Below are 20,175 nucleotides of genomic sequence, written 5' to 3' on the forward strand. Positions count from 1 at the left end.
TGTTCATATTGAACGGCTTCTCTTTTTTAATGTGAGCTGCTACCATGATTTCATGGAAATATGAACTTTCACCACAAAACATGATAAAGTTAGATAAAAGAAAAGCATTGATTTTCAAATTGCAGTAAATACATGTATACTTTTTCCAGACTCTAACCTTTCTTGTGATATAAAAGGCATACCTGGTGCTTCATTTCCACGAACCTACCATAAAAATGGCAAGATTGCAGGCCACACAAATTTGGCTTTGACGTTGAGATGCAGTTATTATAAACATTCAAGTATGTAAAGATAAAACACACGTCTAAAGGGAGATTGTTCAGCATTGAGTTTGACACAAATATAAATCTCTTATTTTTCAACCAAAGTACCGTATTTCCAATTTTCACAGATATACTGATTGCGACTGTATCATGGTAACATGGAGAAAAGTTGCATATAAAATGATTCATTGTAAATGAAAAAATGAAAGCTATTACCCTGTTTTCTGTGTGATACTCTCTAAAAAAAAATCAAGTGAAAATATTCACTCTTAGAGTAGCAAATTCAAAAAAGAGTGAATTTAGTGTGAAATTGGAGTGAATTTTGAATGAAAATGTTAAGTTTCACTCATTTTGGAGTGACCTCAAGGATCACTCGAAGATTTTGGAGTGATCCCTGAGGTCACTCTAAAACAAGTGAAAATGACCATTTTCACTCAAAATTCACTCCAATTTCACCCTTAATTCACTCTTTGTTGAATGCACTCTTTCAAGAGTGAATATTTTCACTCGATTTTTTCTAGAGAGTACAATCGTACTACCATGGTAAAGTTTCTACATTAGTGCTGTCACATAATTTTCCCATTCATTCCACTCAAGTTTTATCTGTGCAATATCTTGTGCTTTTCCATTTCATTCTTGGAGAAAGTTTAACTTCTCTTGAAGTTAGCATTTTCCTCTTAGAGGGCAAGCTGAAATGAGTCTATGGGTTCCTAACCCATCATCAACACTCATGGCACACCCTGAACTCTCTCACAGCACTCCGAGGGTGGCTTGTTCCAGTTGTACACATAGGACTGCCGCAGCTGTTCCTCCCTCGCACACATTTTGCCATGTTTTTGGAGGTGGCTCCACTTCTCCTTGAGTTCCTGGTTTGTCTGTTTGTGCGTGATGAGGTAAACATTTCTGCAACCTCGCGACTTGTACTCTGTGTCAAAGCGTGGATCGTGCTCGCGATCGACGTCAATGGCACCCATCCATGAACCTAGTGAGATGTCTTCCGCATTGTACTTTTTGAGCATTTTAGCGTTCACAGCTACATAGTGCACCAAGTCGCTGGAAAGCACATACCCTCCACCGAGAGCATAGGGAAGGTAGTGATCGCAGAGGAGCCAGTCGTTTTCTGCGTACTTTCCACGCGTGTGCGCATGCTGGCGTCCATCGAAGAAGCCCCAGTACAGCTTCTCCTGGTTCTTGCTGCGCAGCTCCCGTGACAGAGCATCCAGTCTCACCAACGAATCATCGTCGACCTTCAGCACAAACTTGGCATCCACATGCCTATCCACCCAGACGAAGGAATCGATGAGCTTCTGGGTGTTAGACTTGATGTTTTCTTGGACGGAAGAAAGCAGCAAGAGGTCATGATGCTGGCCGCTCTCTTTCTCCAGTGCTCGTTTCTCCTCGCCGGACAGGCCGTACGTCCCGATGACAAACTTGATGATCATGTCCTTGGTTCTCTTTGTCATCCATGTCTCCCGGATGGTGTAACGCCGTGCATCCAGCTGTGGTCCAGACATAATGAGCACCACCAGAAAGGACGAGTGGTCTCGCTTGACCGACTTTAGCCCCTCATTGCGGGCAGTGTCTTGAGGTGGGCATTCAGGGGCAGGACCAGGGTTGCACTTTGACATGTACATAAACACCCCGATAAAGGAGAGGACTGGAATGATGAGGAGCAGCGTCACTGTTGGGGACTTCACCTTCCGTGCCATGACGGGATCTCGGATAAGCCTTACAGTATTTATATTCCTGTTGATGAAGAGACAGGTAGATAGGGGAGACAGAGAAAAAAAACAATATTACAGTGAACCGAATTTACTTCTCGTATTTCACAACATCAGCAAACATATATTTATCACCAAACAAAATATCAACATTATCAAAATACTGATAGAAACATACAAACTGATAACAAAAGTAGATGCAATGAGACCTGAGACTGAGTAGGTAAATAATACAAGAATATCATCTAAATAATTTATGGAACCAAAGATTTAGGTCCATAATAAATAAGAGTGGGAAGTGTGACAGAACCCATTAAATTTATGTGAAAATCAATGCTTGTAAACTCTAGTTGGTTCCTTTGGTTGAGTACACCATTACAGAGAAAAAAATTTCGATAAAAAAACGATCTATTAAGGCTATTTAAAGATACTCAGTACTTGCTTGTATCAATGATAAACAACAAAGAGAATTGTTTATTATTCATCCACTCATAATAATTTTTTTTTCAACTCTGACAATTCGAAGCAATGAGAGGAGCAAAAAAGGGAGAGAAAAAGTGAAAGATATGTTAGTCTATTACCTGCTCACAAATATCATCTTCAGACAGCTACTTTGTGAAAGAGAAAGAGAGAGAGATAGAGAAAAGAGAGTATGTTACATTCTATCAAATTCTCAAACTGTTTTCAATGTCTGATAACAAAAATAAAGACAATTGTCTCTTGAATTAGGCTATTTTTTTCCTTTGAAATGTCATTATGCACTATTAGTAAACTTGAGACAATCTTGTCTAAATATTTGTTCCCTGCTCACGGCAATCACAGAAAAAGGGTGGGTAAACTGCTGACAATGAAAACAAAGGTAGAGAAAATGAAGATGGAAACAACTGGGGCGGGAGTACATTAATCATGCAACATTATCAGATTTACAAAAACCTTGGACAAATTCAATGAAATTTGGGTGCATTTATTCCAGTGCTAAGATATCTAACAACTTCCAGGCTGAAAAAGTTTTGCAATATTTGATTGTGTGTGTTAACTTGGATTTCAAATGTTTGAGGTAATTTGTTTGCATTTAAAGGACAAGTCCACCTTCATATACATACGGATTGAGAGAATGCAGCAATATTAGCAGAACACATCAGTGAATGTTTGAGGAAAATTGGACAATCCGTTCAAAAGTTGTGAATATTTTAAGTATCAGTGCAGTCACTGCTGGAAGAGAAGACTACTACAGTGTATGATGTCACATGCCTACAACTGTATAAGGAAAATAAAAAGAGAATTTCACAAAACTTTACTTTTTGAATAAAGTGCACATTTCTTCGACTTGCTACTGACGTATGTTAAGGGTAATATTATTCTTCCTGCCTTCTGAAAGAGAGAAGTCGAGTGTTCTTTTGTTATGCGAGAAAAATGGAAATATGTTGAATTTTCTTTATTCTTTCTTTATATCGTTGTACTCATGTGACATCACAAGCTATGGCAGTCTTTTCATCCAGCCGTGACTGAGCAGAAACTTCAAAAATTCATAACTTTTTAACGGATTGTCGGATTTTGCTCAAACTTTCATTGATGTGTTCTACTAATATTGCTGCATTCACTCAACCCACATGTCTATGAAGGTGAACTTGTCCTTTAAATGCGAAACTGGTTGTCACCTTCTCTTTTTCGTTGTTACTGTAATTTGATTTGATTGATTTGCCCATTCCTTTGTTGTTTTTGTGACTGTTGTATTTGTAACATTGTATTCATCAGGGGTGGATCCAGGAATTTCGTAAAGGGTGCAGGGGCGCAAAAATATTTTTGGTGCTAATTCCGGGTTCATCTCATTCTTTTTTAGGTGATCCGAGTATCCTTCGGATCACCTTCTGTATCTGTACGGATTCTTTCTTCTTCTTTCTTTCTTTATTTCTCCGCAAAAGTTGTGCAGAGGTTAGCTCAGAAAGTCCGCTGCCTATCAATTTCAAAATTATACCATGTATGCATCATGTCCCAAAGACGACAAATCTAATGTATCATTGTGATCAGTGGACCGTGACGTCACTATGACGTCATTATATGAAAACACATTCTCAATCATATCTCATTAATGGAATGAAATTTTTCAATGAAATTTACGTCACATATATTTCAAATTATGCGCATTCTACTCATGTTCTCAAAATTCATATTTTCTCTTAAAACGTGCGCGTACGCGCGCGTTGAAATATTTGTATGCTCCAATCGAGCTCAAAATTTTTTTGCACACGTTTCAGACCATTTGGAGCATTTTTTGAAAAATTGAAAAAATCGGACGGACGCGTACGCGCGCGCGCATATACGCACGCACAGCTCATGTGCAATTGAAATTTCCAGTTTTTTCACTTTGATCGGATGTCTGAAATGTTAAGGAATATTTATACCAAGTTTCAAGTCAATCCGACTCAATATGACGTCATACGGGCCCGTCAAAGTTGAAATTCCGCGCGCGCGTCAATGGCGATATACAGTGCAACTATGCCAAAAAACTGCCAATTTTAAATCCGATTTTACTCGTCAGGATGGACGGTGACCCCCCATTTTCTGTACATATTTTGAAAGCTGATGAGTTGTACATGTCATTTCATGGGGTGGCAATGCTGACAAAATGATTAAAAGATATCAAATTTCTTAATAAAGTAAAAAAAGTAAATTTTCAAAATGACGTCATCAAATTTTAAGTTCATTCGAGCATATCTCACTAGTCCTTTGTCAATTTTCACCCAGATTTCAGTATGATGTAGCTTATTTCATGTTCTTTCAAACATAAAATTACAATATTTTGATTGGATAACGGTATCACCTCGTAAAAATGGATTGAAAGTAATCTTGTCAAATTTGACCAGTTTACGTGTTATCTCTATGGGAGTGCAGTTTTTCTGGAAATGAAAATTGACATGACTATCTTTATCGAGCACTAGCTCACTTAAGCTTCGGTAAATTTCTCCCAGATTTTAATATGTTGTAGCTGAGACTTTACGCTACCGTAAGTGTGCCCTTTGTTTTTTCATACGATGTCAGAATCACGTCAAAAAATTGGGTTGAAATTCAGGCTTATCTTCGATGTATTGAGATATTTCTTTCTTTCTGCAACTTTCTTTGCAATAACTCAAGAAAAACGGCCTCTATCACTTCTATATTTTGCACATGTTTAGTTCATGTCACGTGAATTATTTCATAAAAAAACAATTACTTGATCGGACACCATCTTGGGTATGTAAATTAGGGTCAAAGGTCATAAGTGTTTCACCCTGTATCTTAGTGAATACATGTCCTATCTTTCCCATATTTTGCATACGCAAAGACCATGTTACAAGAATCATTTCACAAAATAACCACTTTTTACTCAGATGCCATCTTGTCTGTACAAATTGAGGTCAAAGGTCATATGTACTTCTTTTTGTATCTTCGTTATGACGTGTTATCTCTATGGGAGGGAATTTTCTTTAATGTGAAAATTGACATGATTGTCTTTATCGAGCACTAGCTCACTTACCCTTCGGTGAATTTCTCCCAGATTTTAATATGTTGTAGCTGAGACTTTGCGCTATCGTTTAGTTTCCTTTGTTTTTTCATACGATGTCGGGATGACGATAAAAAATTGGTTGAAATTAAAGCTTATCTTCTATGTATTGAGATATTTCTTTCTTTCTGCAACTTTCTTTGCAATAACTCAAGAAAAACACGCCCTATCACCCCCATATTTTGCACATGTTTAGTTCATGTCTCGTACATTATTTCATAAAATAACAACTACTAGATCGGACATCTTGGGAATGTAAATTAGGGTCAAAGGTCATAAATGTTTCATCTTGTATCTTAGTGAATACCTGTCCTATCTTTCCCATATTTTTCACACGTATAGACGATGTCGCGAGAATCATTTCACAAAATAACCACTATTTCATCAGATGCAATCTTGGGAGTGCAAAGGTGGGTCAAAGGTCATATGTATTCATTGCTGTATCTTCGTTATTCAGTGTATACAGAATTTGGTACCAAAGATGGCAGATATGACTCCCTTTTCTAAATGAGAATGCAAACATCACACGGCCAATGTCTCTAAACAGAGATGGAACTTGTATGGTCATGCCTATTGCGATCAGGACTCGAATCATTGATAAAAAAAATCGGATCACCTTAATTTGTCAGTGATGACAAATTACAATCTCTAGTTTTTTTATTTCTTTTGTTAGAACAAAATATAAAGAGGGGGCCCGGTGCGCCGCCCTCTGGATCCGCCACTGTTCATGGCCTCTGTGAAAAACAGTCTTACTTCAAGGCTGATCAACGGCATTTTATCCCATGATTAAATGATATAAAGCAAACAAGCAAACATGATGAGAAAGAAGAGATGCTTTTGCACTGTTGCCCTCTCATGCAAAGAGCACCCCCAGCAGTAAAAAAAAAACCAAACAAATATAATACATTGTACATGTACCATCATTCCAAATAGCAACAATACAATGTAACCAATGTATGTAGTGGGTAACCCTCCATTAGAATACAATATGATTGTGAGATGGATAAAGTCAAAGACAGGAAAGAAAGGGAGACAATTTAGGTCATGTGGCAGTATTGTAGTATGTAGTACCGTGGTAGTAGTAGTAGTAGAAATTGTTAGTGACAGCAACATAGTGGCACTAGTAGTGGCAGTAGTAGTAGTAGTAGTATAATAATGTAGTGGTAGTATAGAACAAGTAACAGCAGTATAGTACTACTACAGTGTACACTACACGACAGGGGTTGCAGAATGTTTTGTAAGGCTGGGAGACAAGGGTCAATGGTCCCCCCCCCCCCCCCCATTTTTTTTAGATGGGAAGGATCCAATGATGGCACCATCAGAAAGTATGGATGTTTTGAATTTTTCTGATTTCTTTTTCCTTCAATTTTTGTCCAGACCCCCCCCCCCCCCCCCCCAGGTTTGGCAGCCCCTGCACAATAGGTGCTCAATTTCCTGGGTTTAAAGGGACCACAAACCCAAAGAGCAATGTGGATTGAGTGAAAGCAGTAACATCAGTAGAACACATCAGTGAAAGTTTGAGGAAAATCGGGCAATCAATGTCAAAGTTATCAATTTTTAAAGTTTTGGTGTTATAACTGCTGGGTAAGGAGACTACTAGAGGTTATGATGTGTGACTGGACTACAATATAAAGAAAATATAAAGGGTATTCAATAAAAATTAATTTTTCATGAAAGTTACACATTCCATCAACTTGATACCGACATATGTTAGGGGTAGCACTGATTTTCCCCAACTTTCTTTAAGCGGTTGTCAATTAAGTACTCTTTCATATTGCTAGAAAAGTGAATTTTTGTGGAATTCCTTTTACATTTTCTTTATATTTTTGTCCACTCATACGTCATAACCTCTAGTAGTCTCCTCATCCAGCGGTTCCAACACCAAAACTGTAAAAAAATCATAATTTTTGCATCGATTGTCCAATTTTCCTCAAACTTTCACTGATGTGTTCTACTGAAGTCAATAACATCTAAGTATAAACTTTAAAAATATTTGTTTTCTAAATATACCAGTTAATTTTGTTTAATGAAAAAACCTGTCATGTTTCACTTGTCCTTGAGATTTTGTAGTGTGTCCACAGACCTTTTCCATCCCTCTCCTTTTCCTTCTCTATTCTTCCCTGCTCCTCTTTCCTCGTTCTTTGTTGTCCAGTATCTGTCTGAGTGCATTTCCTCAAGTTCTGTTATTTCTGTGTTTTATGTTGTTATTGTTGTCGTTATGTTGGGTTTTTTTTTTTTGTGGCCGATTGCATATCTTCCTTTCCGTTCAATTTTCCTGGCATACCTGGCCCCATAGTGTCTGTGTCACAAATGTGATATATTATATAGTTTATATGTTTGCATTCTATAATTCTAGTAAGTATTGTTCATAGTATCAGCATCATATATCAACGAGTAAATTTACAATAGTATATAGAAGAATTGAAAATGAATATGTTTTATTGGTATAACAAATTGGTGCTGTTGTTGTTTTGTTCCAGTGTTCCATGTCTTACAAGCTTGGCTTTCTTAGTGGAACACTGTTTTCCTTCATTGTGATTATTTACTATTTTTGTTGCCATGGCAAAGTGCATTGTTTCTTTTTTATGACATCATTCGTGCATATACTTTATATTGTATTTGGAAAAAAAAATCCTTTATCAGACGAGTATAAGAAAAATGAAAAAATTGTATCACTTTGGATTATGTCAACTTTTTCTTTTCTTTTTGATGATGGAAATAAATACTCTATTGAATTGAATTGAATTGAATACTAATGTTAATGCTTTTACTCAATCCACATTGCTCTTTGGGTTTGAGTTCCCTCTAATCCCATAGAAGTGGTTATCTCAGCTAGCTAGGAGAAAGACAGAAAGACAATGAGAGACAGAAAGACAATGAACCAAATAGAGAACCAGACTAGTAGCATATAATCGGGAGTGAATCATTCATGATTATGTCAAATAATTATAATGCCACAAAACATAAATTTTTATGATAACGATCTACTATATCACTATAGCTACCACGCAGTTGAGCCCATGACACATGTATTGGATTCCCCACAGCACTCCTAAAATGAATATACAGTAACACCACACTTCAGTAACCACGACTAAGGATTCAGCTGCAGTGGTCTATAATCTCCTTTGATTGGTTAAAAGTTTTGGATTTACACAACGCTACGCCGTTCATCGGGATTTGTTAGCAAATGACAATGCGTATGGAGCAATTTAGTCAAAGAAAGTTGACGATAACTAAAGCCGAACTCGGGGTACGCGGATGTACGGTAATCGTTGCCTTGAGACCGCACCAATTTTGTCTATGGCTGTCTACGTGGCAACGCTGGTTTGATCAGCTACCAGCAGTACTCAGTAGCCAAACAACAGCTCTCTAATCTCTTGTTCATATCGACATAAATTTTGACGTCGTCGGAGGTTCATGTGGAGGTACATCACGACTCCGACATCTGATGTCAGTAAATTAATATATATTTTAACAGCTAGATCACATGCTGAAGGTAACCCAAAATCTAAACGTTGCAAACGACGATATTCGAAACTGTAACTTTCCAACCACAACACACAAGCACAAGTACGGATCAATGCTTGTAAACCCATTGAACATCAGGTGCCAGATTTAGTTCTCAAACAATAACTTTATAGCAAACAGTCTTACCTTCCTTAAAGAGATCTCTTGTGAACGGTCTCTTGGATATTTCATCGACGCCCTCAGTTATCTGCATTTGAGCTGTTTCCAACCTCTCTCCAGCTTCAAGCTTGCAACGTCCTAACCCGCGACCGCATATAATATGCGCAGCGATACCACTACCAGTGTCAGTTTGGAAAGTTATTGACTTGGCAGTTTCCCTCACTTGAGCCATAATGAGAGCACGGCGAGGTCACCCGCGGTACCCTGTTTCCCCTCAACGTGGAACAGCTGTAGTCTGCGCATTCAAACTTGACTGAGGGCATTTAACGTCTGGTTTTGACCTTTGCATTCAATGGGCAATCGCTGGTCTCTGATGAGAATTGTGACTTGCCGGTGATGAAGACGCCGCGAGAACAGGTCAATGGTTGTTATAACAACACCTGACATGTGCGGAGTAGGATTTGGTGGCTTATCTATTATATAAGAGATATGACGGGAACGGAAGGGCATCTAGATCTTCCAAACTTTCAAGTTACGGTCCTTCATAACAACAAATATTGTCAAATGTCTATAAAGATATGATTTCGAAAAAAAAAAATGTACTGAAATATGTGGATGTGTGTGTGTGTGTGTGTGTGTGTGTGTGTGTGTGTGTGAGAACATTTCCTCCCTCTCCATCTCTCTCTATAGTGTCTATCCGTGTCTGAATATCTACTGGTATGAACATCTACTAAAAAATAACTGGTATATACATACATTCTCTCCATCTCTCTCTCTCTCTAGGCCTATACATATACACACATATATATATATATATATATATATATATATATATATATATATATATAATCTACGTGTGAGTGTGTGTTGTATGGGTGCATACTAACACATATACATATTCAAAGCCTGTAATACTTTGCTTCGGTATTAAAGGCATTGTTTACCATTTGCAGATTAAACAAAAACCCAGCTTTAGTGCTTCAAAATAGTTCTATACACATGTGAGTTAGGGATAGAAACAACCAGTATAAAGAGTTTGATATTCAGATGTGAATAACGGTTAGAATAAGATTGTTTCCAGACTAAGCCATCTATACAGTATGGTTTTGTGAGAAAAGCAATTATATCTCCTTATATTTTAGGCTTTATTGAAAAAAAAAAATGGTACAATGTTTTGTGATACATGTACAACTGACCTACCCATATGCATCAAATGATATAGTTCTAATAGGTAGCCTTTGAGATTGTGTGCAATTTGTCCCCTTTCTGTACTTTTCCCCCTCCAATCTTAGCTCTCTGTCATTGTTCATATTTATCCCTTAGTGACAATTTGATTAACCCATATCCGCCGGTCGTGTACTGAATGGAAATTTTTGCGTTGTTGAAATTTTCGCGCAACCAGAAACTACCACAAAAATAAAAGCACGCGAATATTTTTGCTTTGCCATATGTTCCTGTGTGTGATATCTTGATTCCGCGGAATTAAAAACATGCAAAACTCTTCTTACCCCGCCAAGCGCGAAAAATTAGTAGCGTGAAAATATCCACTTTTGCAGTAATGCAGTTTTACAGGCTGTTGCTGCCGGAGACTATTTCCCATAAGTTCACTAAACTGTGCTGTCTCAAATTCAAGGTAATGTCACCGGCACTTATGAAAAGAAAACTATGGAAAACTATATATCAATTGAAAGAGAAAGAAATGGCCTTTCATATAAGATGTAAATAAGCATCATGTCATGAATTATATGACGTCATAATATTTTCATATGATTTCCATATCTATGAATAATCACATCGTTTATTCAAAGGAAACCACTAATGAAAAATATCCATAGCTTTTATGCAGAAAAACTATACATTTTGAATTTTTCATAATGTAAGCTTTCCGATGGTATATAACTCATACTATTACAAATATGAAGAAATATCGAATAATAACTCAAAGAGCTGCACCTGCAGACCAGCGTGGTCTATAAACTCATAGACTCTATGGGTGGGACTACAGTAAAGTAGGCCTATACGTACACGTACAGCAGTGTTCGATCTCACATAGATGTACATTCAGTCAGCAGCCTGCTGTAAACCTCAGAAGTGAATATGAATCCAAGTGAAAACATCAGTAACAGGAAGTGATGCAAAGGACTGTAGGGATATCAGGTCATAGTTCACAGGCTATAATTTAATATAAAGCTATATAACTGATGTCATTGTCCAAGCCATTTCTGCTACATATTATCCTGTAGATCGGCGTTCGCAGTGTTTGCGTGAACTACGGGATATCCCATAGATCGGCGGATATGGGTTAAAGTTTTTATCCTTCTGGGTCTTCTCCTCTTCTCCTCACACCCTACATCTCAAATACTTTCTTGCATCATATTAACAACACAGGTACATATTATTTCACTTGGAAGTGCATTGTATAAATAACTGTTTTAATTATCCTATACAGTACAACAAAGACTCACTTTCCAGCAAATATAAACACAAATGGCAAGAAGTACAGTACACCATGTTAAAATAATATTTTGATAATACAGTGCATGACAATGATAATAATATAAATCATGACATATAACATGTGACATAACAAATAACATGACAACAAACTTCATGTAGTTTAAGTTTTTAAACCACATTTTAGATTTCCCTGTCCTTCAAATCAAACCCTTTTTCCTGGTCACTGGATACTAGCATGGACCTATGTAGTAGGTCCATGATACTAGACAGAAAGAAGGCCAAGGAAATCACTGAGAGTGAAATTTCACAATACTTGTGAATCTACAGATTACACTATAAAGCTAAAGATCAAGATGAAATGAATTAAACAATGTAATTTTGATCAAATCATTGTTGTAATTCAAAACACACACACACACACAGGTGGGGAGCTGTGTAGGATTTTCAGTTTCATTAAGTTTTGTAGAGCAAATGTGAATATACACATGTACCTACATGTACCTCTCCTTCACATGTTACAATGTACATCACATTCGATTTCAAGTATCATCAGCTCAGCACTCAACTTTAAGAGAACACTTTTCACTGTAATTCCTACATCTTCACATTATGTTTCATTTTAATTCACATGCTAAATATAAAATCAATCCCGGCACTCTGTAGAAAAAAAAAATCCTTGCCTAGTTGCCTGGGCCATTGTCCAAGTACATCTCAGAAAGATTAGTCCATCCAGCCAACCCTCATTGATACACTAAATCAAATGTCATGATGGAGTCATACAGCAGGGCTCAACACTAACAGTGGCCCAGTGGCCCGGGGTCACCAAAAACGCACGTCGGGCCACCAAAATTTCAGATATGAAGAATTTGGTGGGCTGATCGGGCCACCAAAAAAGGTCGGATGTTTGCCTTTGGGCCACCAAAAATAAAAGTTAGTGTGGAGCCCTGCATACAAGTACATGCATAGTTCATGATAATTACTACAATCTGTACTACGCTAAATGGACAAGAAATTTATAAGAAAGATATATGGAATAATGAAGTTACACATACATTATCTTTCCTGAACAGTGATATTGGCTAATTGGTCACAGTAATATCAAATAATACTACCCGGAGATACAATGATGTTCAGTCATGACTTACATTACCCGACTGAAAATACAAAATTATTTTGAACACAAAGCAGAGTTTGCCAGAAAAGAAAATCTTAACATCACAATACATGAGCACATACAGTGTATTCTAGCATCGGTAGTAGGGAAGCTGGCCAATAATGCTTCACAAAAAGTGAGACTGGGCTCTCCTGCATTATAACATGTTTTTATATTTATTGGAATACATCAGATAATAATCAGCTTTTCCTCTGTCCAAAACCAAATCGTATAGAAAAATGTGTCTTCAGTTGATGGAAAATAAGCATTGATCATTCACATCCTCATATATATTCTTTCTTTTCATGCATAATAAATCAAAAGAAATGTATTTGATATACAAAAATGAAAATCTAAACCTAAGCAAATGCAATACAGGCAGTTTGTTGATAAATTGAGGCATAAATTGAGGCATAATGAGCACTTTACAGTTCATCAAATGCAACACAATTAAATCCTGAATTTATCCACCAACCACTACACAAAAGTATTTATTGAGCTGACACCCACTGAGAATTAAACATGACAATGGATTTGTATAATTAGTACCAGACGAATAATTTCTATTTATAAACAAGTTTACCATTTCAGTCCCCTGACTGCAAATTTACATATCATTTGCAAAGCAGAGCTGTAAATCCTAAAATGTAATACTGACGATTTAAATGGCAACAGATGGTGCCAGGTTAGAAATTGATACACCCTGTGTACATATAACAATGTTCCGTGTAGTTCAATATCAAGGAGTTGTACATAGCTGCAAACATGGATACCAGGTTTTATTTCTTTTTTTTTGCAAAAAGATTTTCTCACTATGGAATTTCAGCACTGTCTTTGGCAAAACTTGTGCAACATATTGAGCAAGTTTCATAAAAGTCGTAGCAAGAGGATTTCCATCTTTTCTTTTTTTTTAAAAATGTCATTGTTTTCCTGTGTTTTTTTTCTTTCAAACATGACAGGGTTGAGAGATACATTGTAACATTCACCAAGCACTGTAAGTGTAAGTGTTACATGCAGTACACCATACATCTTGTACCAATTTATGCATTATGAGGTCAAAGGAGAGGTTGTACATTTATTTGATATTCAGGCTAAGAATAGCAGAAGATTTCACCCCCACACTGATGGAAGGAATCCATACAAAGTTTGTTAAAATTGGAAACAACCCATTCTTCCCCATCTCCTCTCTACACGATGTATGCACACACAGCGCATACACATGTACTTGACACATACTCAACATGAGCAGAGAAGTGGCAAAATTCCTCAACCTCCCTGTCAAAAGTTTACAAAATACATGTGTTTACAAATGTACTTGATCCAAAATGCTCTGAATTTGACACATACACACATACTATGCCAAAAAGACTCTTACCTGCAAGAGAGGCTTAATGAGTCATGACCATATGTACACAGTTCAACTGACTTCAACATACCCTGTACATTATGCACATTCTATGTGGCAACTTACACTGCATGGGCATCTGTTTTAACATGATTTTGTTATAATGAGAAAATTCTTGCGGTCCCCAGTATCCCTGCTGCCAGCAAACAACATTTGAACGCCAAGTCAGATTCATTAGCAGGATCTTATTTGTGGGTTCCTCAAGTGTCAAAACAGCATACAGTGTAATGCAGCATGACATACAGAAAAAAATTCCATGATTTCTTTTCAAAAGAATATAAAAACTCTGTGTCCTTTCTGTGTGTATCACGGTAAACCTTGTTCTCTCTGACAGCATTCTGTTGGAGGTTTCTGCCAGTCGTATCTATAGGAAGGTCTTATTTGAAACTCCTGGGCACAAAGTCTACCTGTCCTCTTGTAGTTCAGCCATTTCTGCCTCATGTCCTCCAGGGACTGCTTGTGAGTGATGAGGTAGCTGTTTGAGCATCCGCGTGACTTGTACTCTGTGTCAAATCTGGTGTCATGCTCGCGGTTGACTTCCACTGCAGCGAGCCAGGAACCCAGTGACACATCTTCACCCTTATATTTCTTCAAGTACCTAGAGTTGTCACTGACAAACTGCACCAAATCTGAAGAGAGGACATATCCACCACCCTTGGCATACGGCAGGTATCGATCGCATAAGACCCAGTCAGTTTCGGCATATTTCCCTGCCCTGTGGACACGGGCTCGTCCATCAAAGAATCCCCAGAAGAATTTCTCTCTGCTTTTCCCTTGAAGCTCTGTAAGTACTGTATCTAAGCGCACAAAGGAATCATCATCAACTTTTAATACAAAACTGTAATCAACATTGTGATCCAACCACACAAACATATCGATAAGTTTTTGTGTAAGTGCACTGAAACTGTCGGTTAGGTCGGGCAGAAAGAGCAAATCTTTGAACTTTTCCTGTTCGTGAGCGAGGAGTTGCATTTGTTCGGCTGATAAGCCGTCAGTTCCTATGACAAACCTCACAAGAACTTCATCAGTTTTCAGCATCAGCCATGTCTCTCGCAGGGCCTGTCGTCCTGCCAGCAATTTGGGCCCTGACATCACTAATACAACGACAAATGCAGACAGCGGTTTCACTACTTTCTGGTCATCAGATCCTCCACTGTCATGGTTCCTCTCCACAGACAAGGGTGTCTGCTTGCAATCCTTCAACCCTGCTTGGCCGTCATCACATGTCATCATTAGAATGAACATGGCGGAGAGTGAAAAGAGTGGTATGCACAGCAAAAGCTGCCAAAGAAACCTCCGCATGTTCCGTGACATCGTAATGGTGTTGCATCACGGCGTCACACCTGTGTGCATAAGGACAAGAAAGGAGGTTTTAAATTTTCTATTTGCAGTACATCATATGTGGCAGATAAATACAGGAAAGGAGGAATGAAAAAAAAGATTTCTACTTACATCAGACATGTAATGCCTATCTGTTCACTCCTTGCGAAATATGAGATTTAGATAACATTGTAATCTTAATCTCAATCCTAATCTTCTTTTGCATGCATAGAATTTTTTGATTTTTTTTTTAAATACAGTGTATAACTCTACTAGACTTGCAGTCTAATCTAGACCCTCTTTTACTTTATAGTTGGCTGTCCCATCCGGTCTGATATGTCTAAAATTAGCCCAACCAGACACCGTGCACTAGCACAGCATCTGACGGTGTGCGATACACGTATCTACGAACCCCTCGAACACGGCCACACAACAACAAAACTGTTGAAAATTATCACAAATTTTACGAATCACTCACATGAATTGAAATACTTGGACTATGAGCATGGTATATCAATCCATAGTGAGTCCTCATGCAACATACACTGAGCAAAAAAGTCAAATTTTAACCGGAATGCTGATCACCGCTGGGCAACTCAAAATAAATCTTCCCCAGCTTTGAGCGATGCAAATTGCGCACGCGTGACCAAAAGTGCTTCGTAGCGAGCGCGGCGTGTGTGCTGATGGGGTCAACACCCCTTGTTGATCTCTTTTGTGCGCGCGCTGCAGAGTTTGTACCACCCACATGGTCAACAGCGCCCCCTTTGCCCACCATTCGCAGTGCCACCGACATTTCGAATCATATCTGCCTTTTTACGATTTCTGCAACATACAGGACTAAAAAAAGTGTCATTTTTGGTAAGTTGTGAAATAGTTATCTTAATATTGATAGCCAAAGACGCGACAGTAGCTAAATAGATAAAGTTTTCACCGTATGTAGCAGAGACTCCAACCCCAGGCACCTTCTGATCTGGAGATTTTCCCGCCTGAAACCCCTAGCAAACGGGAGACTCCAACTTGCTGTGCGCGAAGTTCCTTGCGGCCGGGGTCCGGGGCCCGCTTGGGCCCTGGAAGCTCTAATAATTAGGGTTCTTGATGCTCTCTCGTGCTATCTAAGGCCTATTTTTCAACATACGAAGACAAAAAGTAAGAAATCATTAACAAGCGGGAGACACAGATCCAGGGCGGGAGAAATTAAATCTCAAGCGGGAGAACGGGAGATTTTACAAAAATGGGCTTTCAGCGGGAGATCTCCCGTCGAAAGTGGTAGAGTTGGAGTCTCTGATGTAGTCTGAGTAACAAATATGGTGCAGTAAATTCGAAATTGAGTCGACGCCCCGGAATCCTGAGATTACGTAGTGTCCACACCGTACAGCCCTGTCGCGACTTACACTTGTGTGCAGCGACAGGGCTGTGTATAGTTAGTCTGAAATGTGTAGTCCCCAGTCCAGTGGGGCGGGCCTGTAGTCTCATAAAGAGTACAGTTTATGTTTTCTGCACTACTCATTCTTCCAGGGGGTGTTTAATGAAGTTGAACTTGATCTAAGCTCTAAGATTGACTAAAAATTATGGTATGCCACTGGTTTCCCTATTCAATTCCATTAGCCTAATCACCACCCATTGAAATTATCATTAATGTTTACAGAATGATTCCATTGAATAATTTATCTTAATATTATCAATGGCTGCAAGAAAAAAAGTCTCCAAAATCTTCATTTTCAATTAGAGAGTTGAGCAACATTGAAGACACACATAGCATTCAATAATTTTTTGTCAATCTTAAATTTTAAGTTCGACTTGTAAAGAAACAACCACTGTGCTGTATTTACTGTGCTGATCCATCTCTCCTGGGTACGTATCGTATGCCGCAACGACGCGAAATCTGTGCAGACCCCCATGCTGCTCATACTGCACTCGCTCGAGAACGAATGGCTCACAACACAGTAACTGCATTGGTCAACATCACCACGGGAGCGTAACATACATGATACATCTTCATTTAATCATATCAATCAGTTGAATTCAGTAGTGTACACTTCGGCACTGGTAGTAGTTTGCCAATGCCCTATCTACTTAATTAACTGCGACCAGCTCGGGCCAGAACGCGTAGCGTTCGGGCTGGCTCCGGCGCTCCCACAGCACAGTGCATGGAGACATCTCGACAGTGGAGCGGCGCGCCTGGCCTGTCGGGTTCAGGTATGTTACAGATTTGACCGAAAGATCGGTCTGTATCTGTCCGTCGGGGAATGTTCCGCGGAGACTGCGTTTGGCTTCACGGATCCCCTCCGTATACAGACCGAAGTCAATGATGCCAGCTCCTGTGTGGCAGTAGCGCACAGATCAAACGTTACGATAAACCAAATTTCAGATAGCTTTTTTACATTCAAACAAGTTTGACATGACATGACACATTATGCAGCAATATTTGGGGTTAATTTCTCACATTTTGCAATCGAAATACTCACAGTAACGCGGTTATAATGCAGAAATTTTATCCATATTGCAACATCGCCGTTCGCTAGCTGACGGTCGCCATTTTGAATCTGTAAACCAATCACATGCGAGGTACTTTATTAAGTAAAAAAAACACGTAGAAACTACCTCGCATGTGATTGGCTAATAGATTCATACTGTATGTTTCTGCAGTTTGAATGCGACGACGCGACGGGCTGGTTGATGTGTGTTTTGCGTTGAAAATTCGACCGAAATATTGGATTATTCATTAATCTGGTGAGTGTAGTCTATTCTTGAATAGTTGATTTAACTATTCAAGCTTAAATTTGCCGACCTAGGGCCGTGAATTAGACGCAATCGAGAAGGGTGAGGTACCTCACCCAATTTTCCATAGAGACAGTGGTTAAGAACTTCCACACAGCAATGGGTACTACAACCTTCCGTCTGTCTACGGAGGACGGCGTTAATGGCAAAATACAAAAGAGTCCTCCGGACAGACGGATCTTTCTGTCTAGTTACAGATGTACTACTTACTAGATCCAGCCGTTATTTTAGCCATCTACTGAGAAACGCAAAACAAACAAAATGGTGCAAACATTTAATGATGGTGACTTACCAACGTATGTAGCAGGTTGGTAGGGTCTTTGCACGCACTTAAAGCGATCAAATCCGCTGTTTTTATGTGTGTTTCGCGTATGAATCGTGGACGTGGCCCGGACGTGTAATCTGATTTCCGTTCACCGAAAGACTGATTTTTTTTTTTTTTTGCAGACGTGTTAGTATCACGTGATCTGAGAAATGGTCACCTGATCGTTTTTGCTCCTGCGATATATTTTCCTCTCATGAAATATCAGCCCAGCACGCGCTAAGCCAAACATAAATTCTACCCACAAACATAACCATGACCCTAATCCTAATCCTCACATCAAACTTTTAAAAAAGCTATGAAAAACAATAAAAAAATCACATGGTTTACAGCTACGCATCTAAACTCCAACTAATGTGATTTTTGGGTTTTTGTGTCTGAGGGTCCTTGAGAGAGCCGTCAAAATAAAAAATATAACATTGAATATATCAAAGCCTTCAAGGATGCAAGAGTTTCATTAACCATGATTCAGCGCCCTCGAAATATGGTACAATTCGGTTATTTTCAAATCAGCATTTATATGGAAATACTTACAAATTGATTTTTTTTTTTTGAATTGGAGGCAATCATCGATATCATAAAACTCTCAGGGATGCAAAAGTTGCTTCAACCAGATAAGGATTAAGCACCCTTGAAATAGGGTAAAAGAATGAAATTATTTTATTTTTTGTATCATTTGGTAAGGAAATGATAATGTTTCAACAGACGGCCATTTTGGTTATCTCAAAACCCTTTGAGATGCATGCCAGAGTTGCTTCAACCAGATAAGGATTCAGTACCCTCGACAGGGTAAAACACTCCATTATATTTTTTTTTGTTACTATTCATTAAGAAATAATAGTATATTGGATTTTTTTTAACTGTCATTATGGATATCTCAAAAGAAAAACTATCAAACAAACAGTTACTTGGCGCAAGAGTTGCACTAACCAGTTCGGGTTTAGCACGTCCTCGAAAGAGGGTAAAACCATCAAATATTTTCAATTTTCACCATTTGTAGGAAATAGGCCTAATATGAGAATTTGATTTTGGTGGATATCTTGAATGTCTCGATATCCTCAAGGATGTAAGAGTTGCATCAGCCATGCATATTTGGATGCAGTACCATCGAAATCAAACTATTCTTTTTCAACTATATAGGCACCTACATTGATTCGTTTGATGGAAAATGGGCATTTTTCATGGCGGCCATCGTGTTAGCGGCCATCTTGAATATCTGAAAAGATCTCCCAAGGATTGAAGAATTGCATCATTTAGATTCAACACCTTCGAAATAAGGTAAAACAATTTTTAAAAAAAAACCTTGGGCGGACGGTAAAAAAAGGTTACTATTTACACTACGTAGGGCCTATACCCCCGGAAGCTGACGTATTGTAAACAGCACTCGCTTAATAATGGTGCATGCAGACTATGACTCTGTGCCGCCATCTCTGGATAGTGAGAGAATTACAAAAACTGTTCCTGACTTCATGCATGGGCAAAAATGTAAAGAAAATATAAAGAGAATATCACAAAATTTCAATTTATATGAAAAATGCACTAATTCCTTCTTCTTGGTAGGCCCTCTCACATTATCATACAAGAG

The 20,175-nt window shown here is 38.4% G+C and overlaps 2 protein-coding genes across 2 annotated transcripts; both read right to left on the minus strand.

Moving 5' to 3' along the window:
- Nucleotides 1-713: 713 nt before the first annotated feature.
- LOC139739709 (beta-1,3-galactosyltransferase 6-like) lies at nucleotides 714-9,227 on the minus strand. The gene is made up of 2 exons (XM_071650320.1): nucleotides 9,183-9,227; nucleotides 714-2,009 (listed from the first exon to the last, which is right to left on the minus strand). The coding sequence occupies exon 2, from the start codon at nucleotides 1,970-1,972 to the stop codon at nucleotides 992-994; it is 981 nt and encodes a 326-aa protein (XP_071506421.1). The 5' UTR covers nucleotides 1,973-2,009; nucleotides 9,183-9,227; the 3' UTR covers nucleotides 714-991.
- Nucleotides 9,228-14,223: 4,996 nt separating this feature from the next.
- On the minus strand, nucleotides 14,224-15,499 carry LOC139739682 (beta-1,3-galactosyltransferase 6-like; the record flags this gene model as incomplete). Its single annotated transcript, XM_071650292.1, has 1 exon — nucleotides 14,224-15,499. A coding segment is annotated over one exon (1,023 nt), but the record flags the coding sequence as incomplete, so codon positions are not given.
- Nucleotides 15,500-20,175: the final 4,676 nt, after the last annotated feature.

The sequence above is a fragment of the Diadema antillarum genome, unplaced genomic scaffold (assembly GCF_040938485.1).
Source record: "Diadema antillarum isolate AM-2024a unplaced genomic scaffold, OU_Dant_1.0 seq00000810_RagTag, whole genome shotgun sequence".
Classification (NCBI taxonomy): Eukaryota; Metazoa; Echinodermata; class Echinoidea; order Diadematoida; family Diadematidae; genus Diadema; species Diadema antillarum.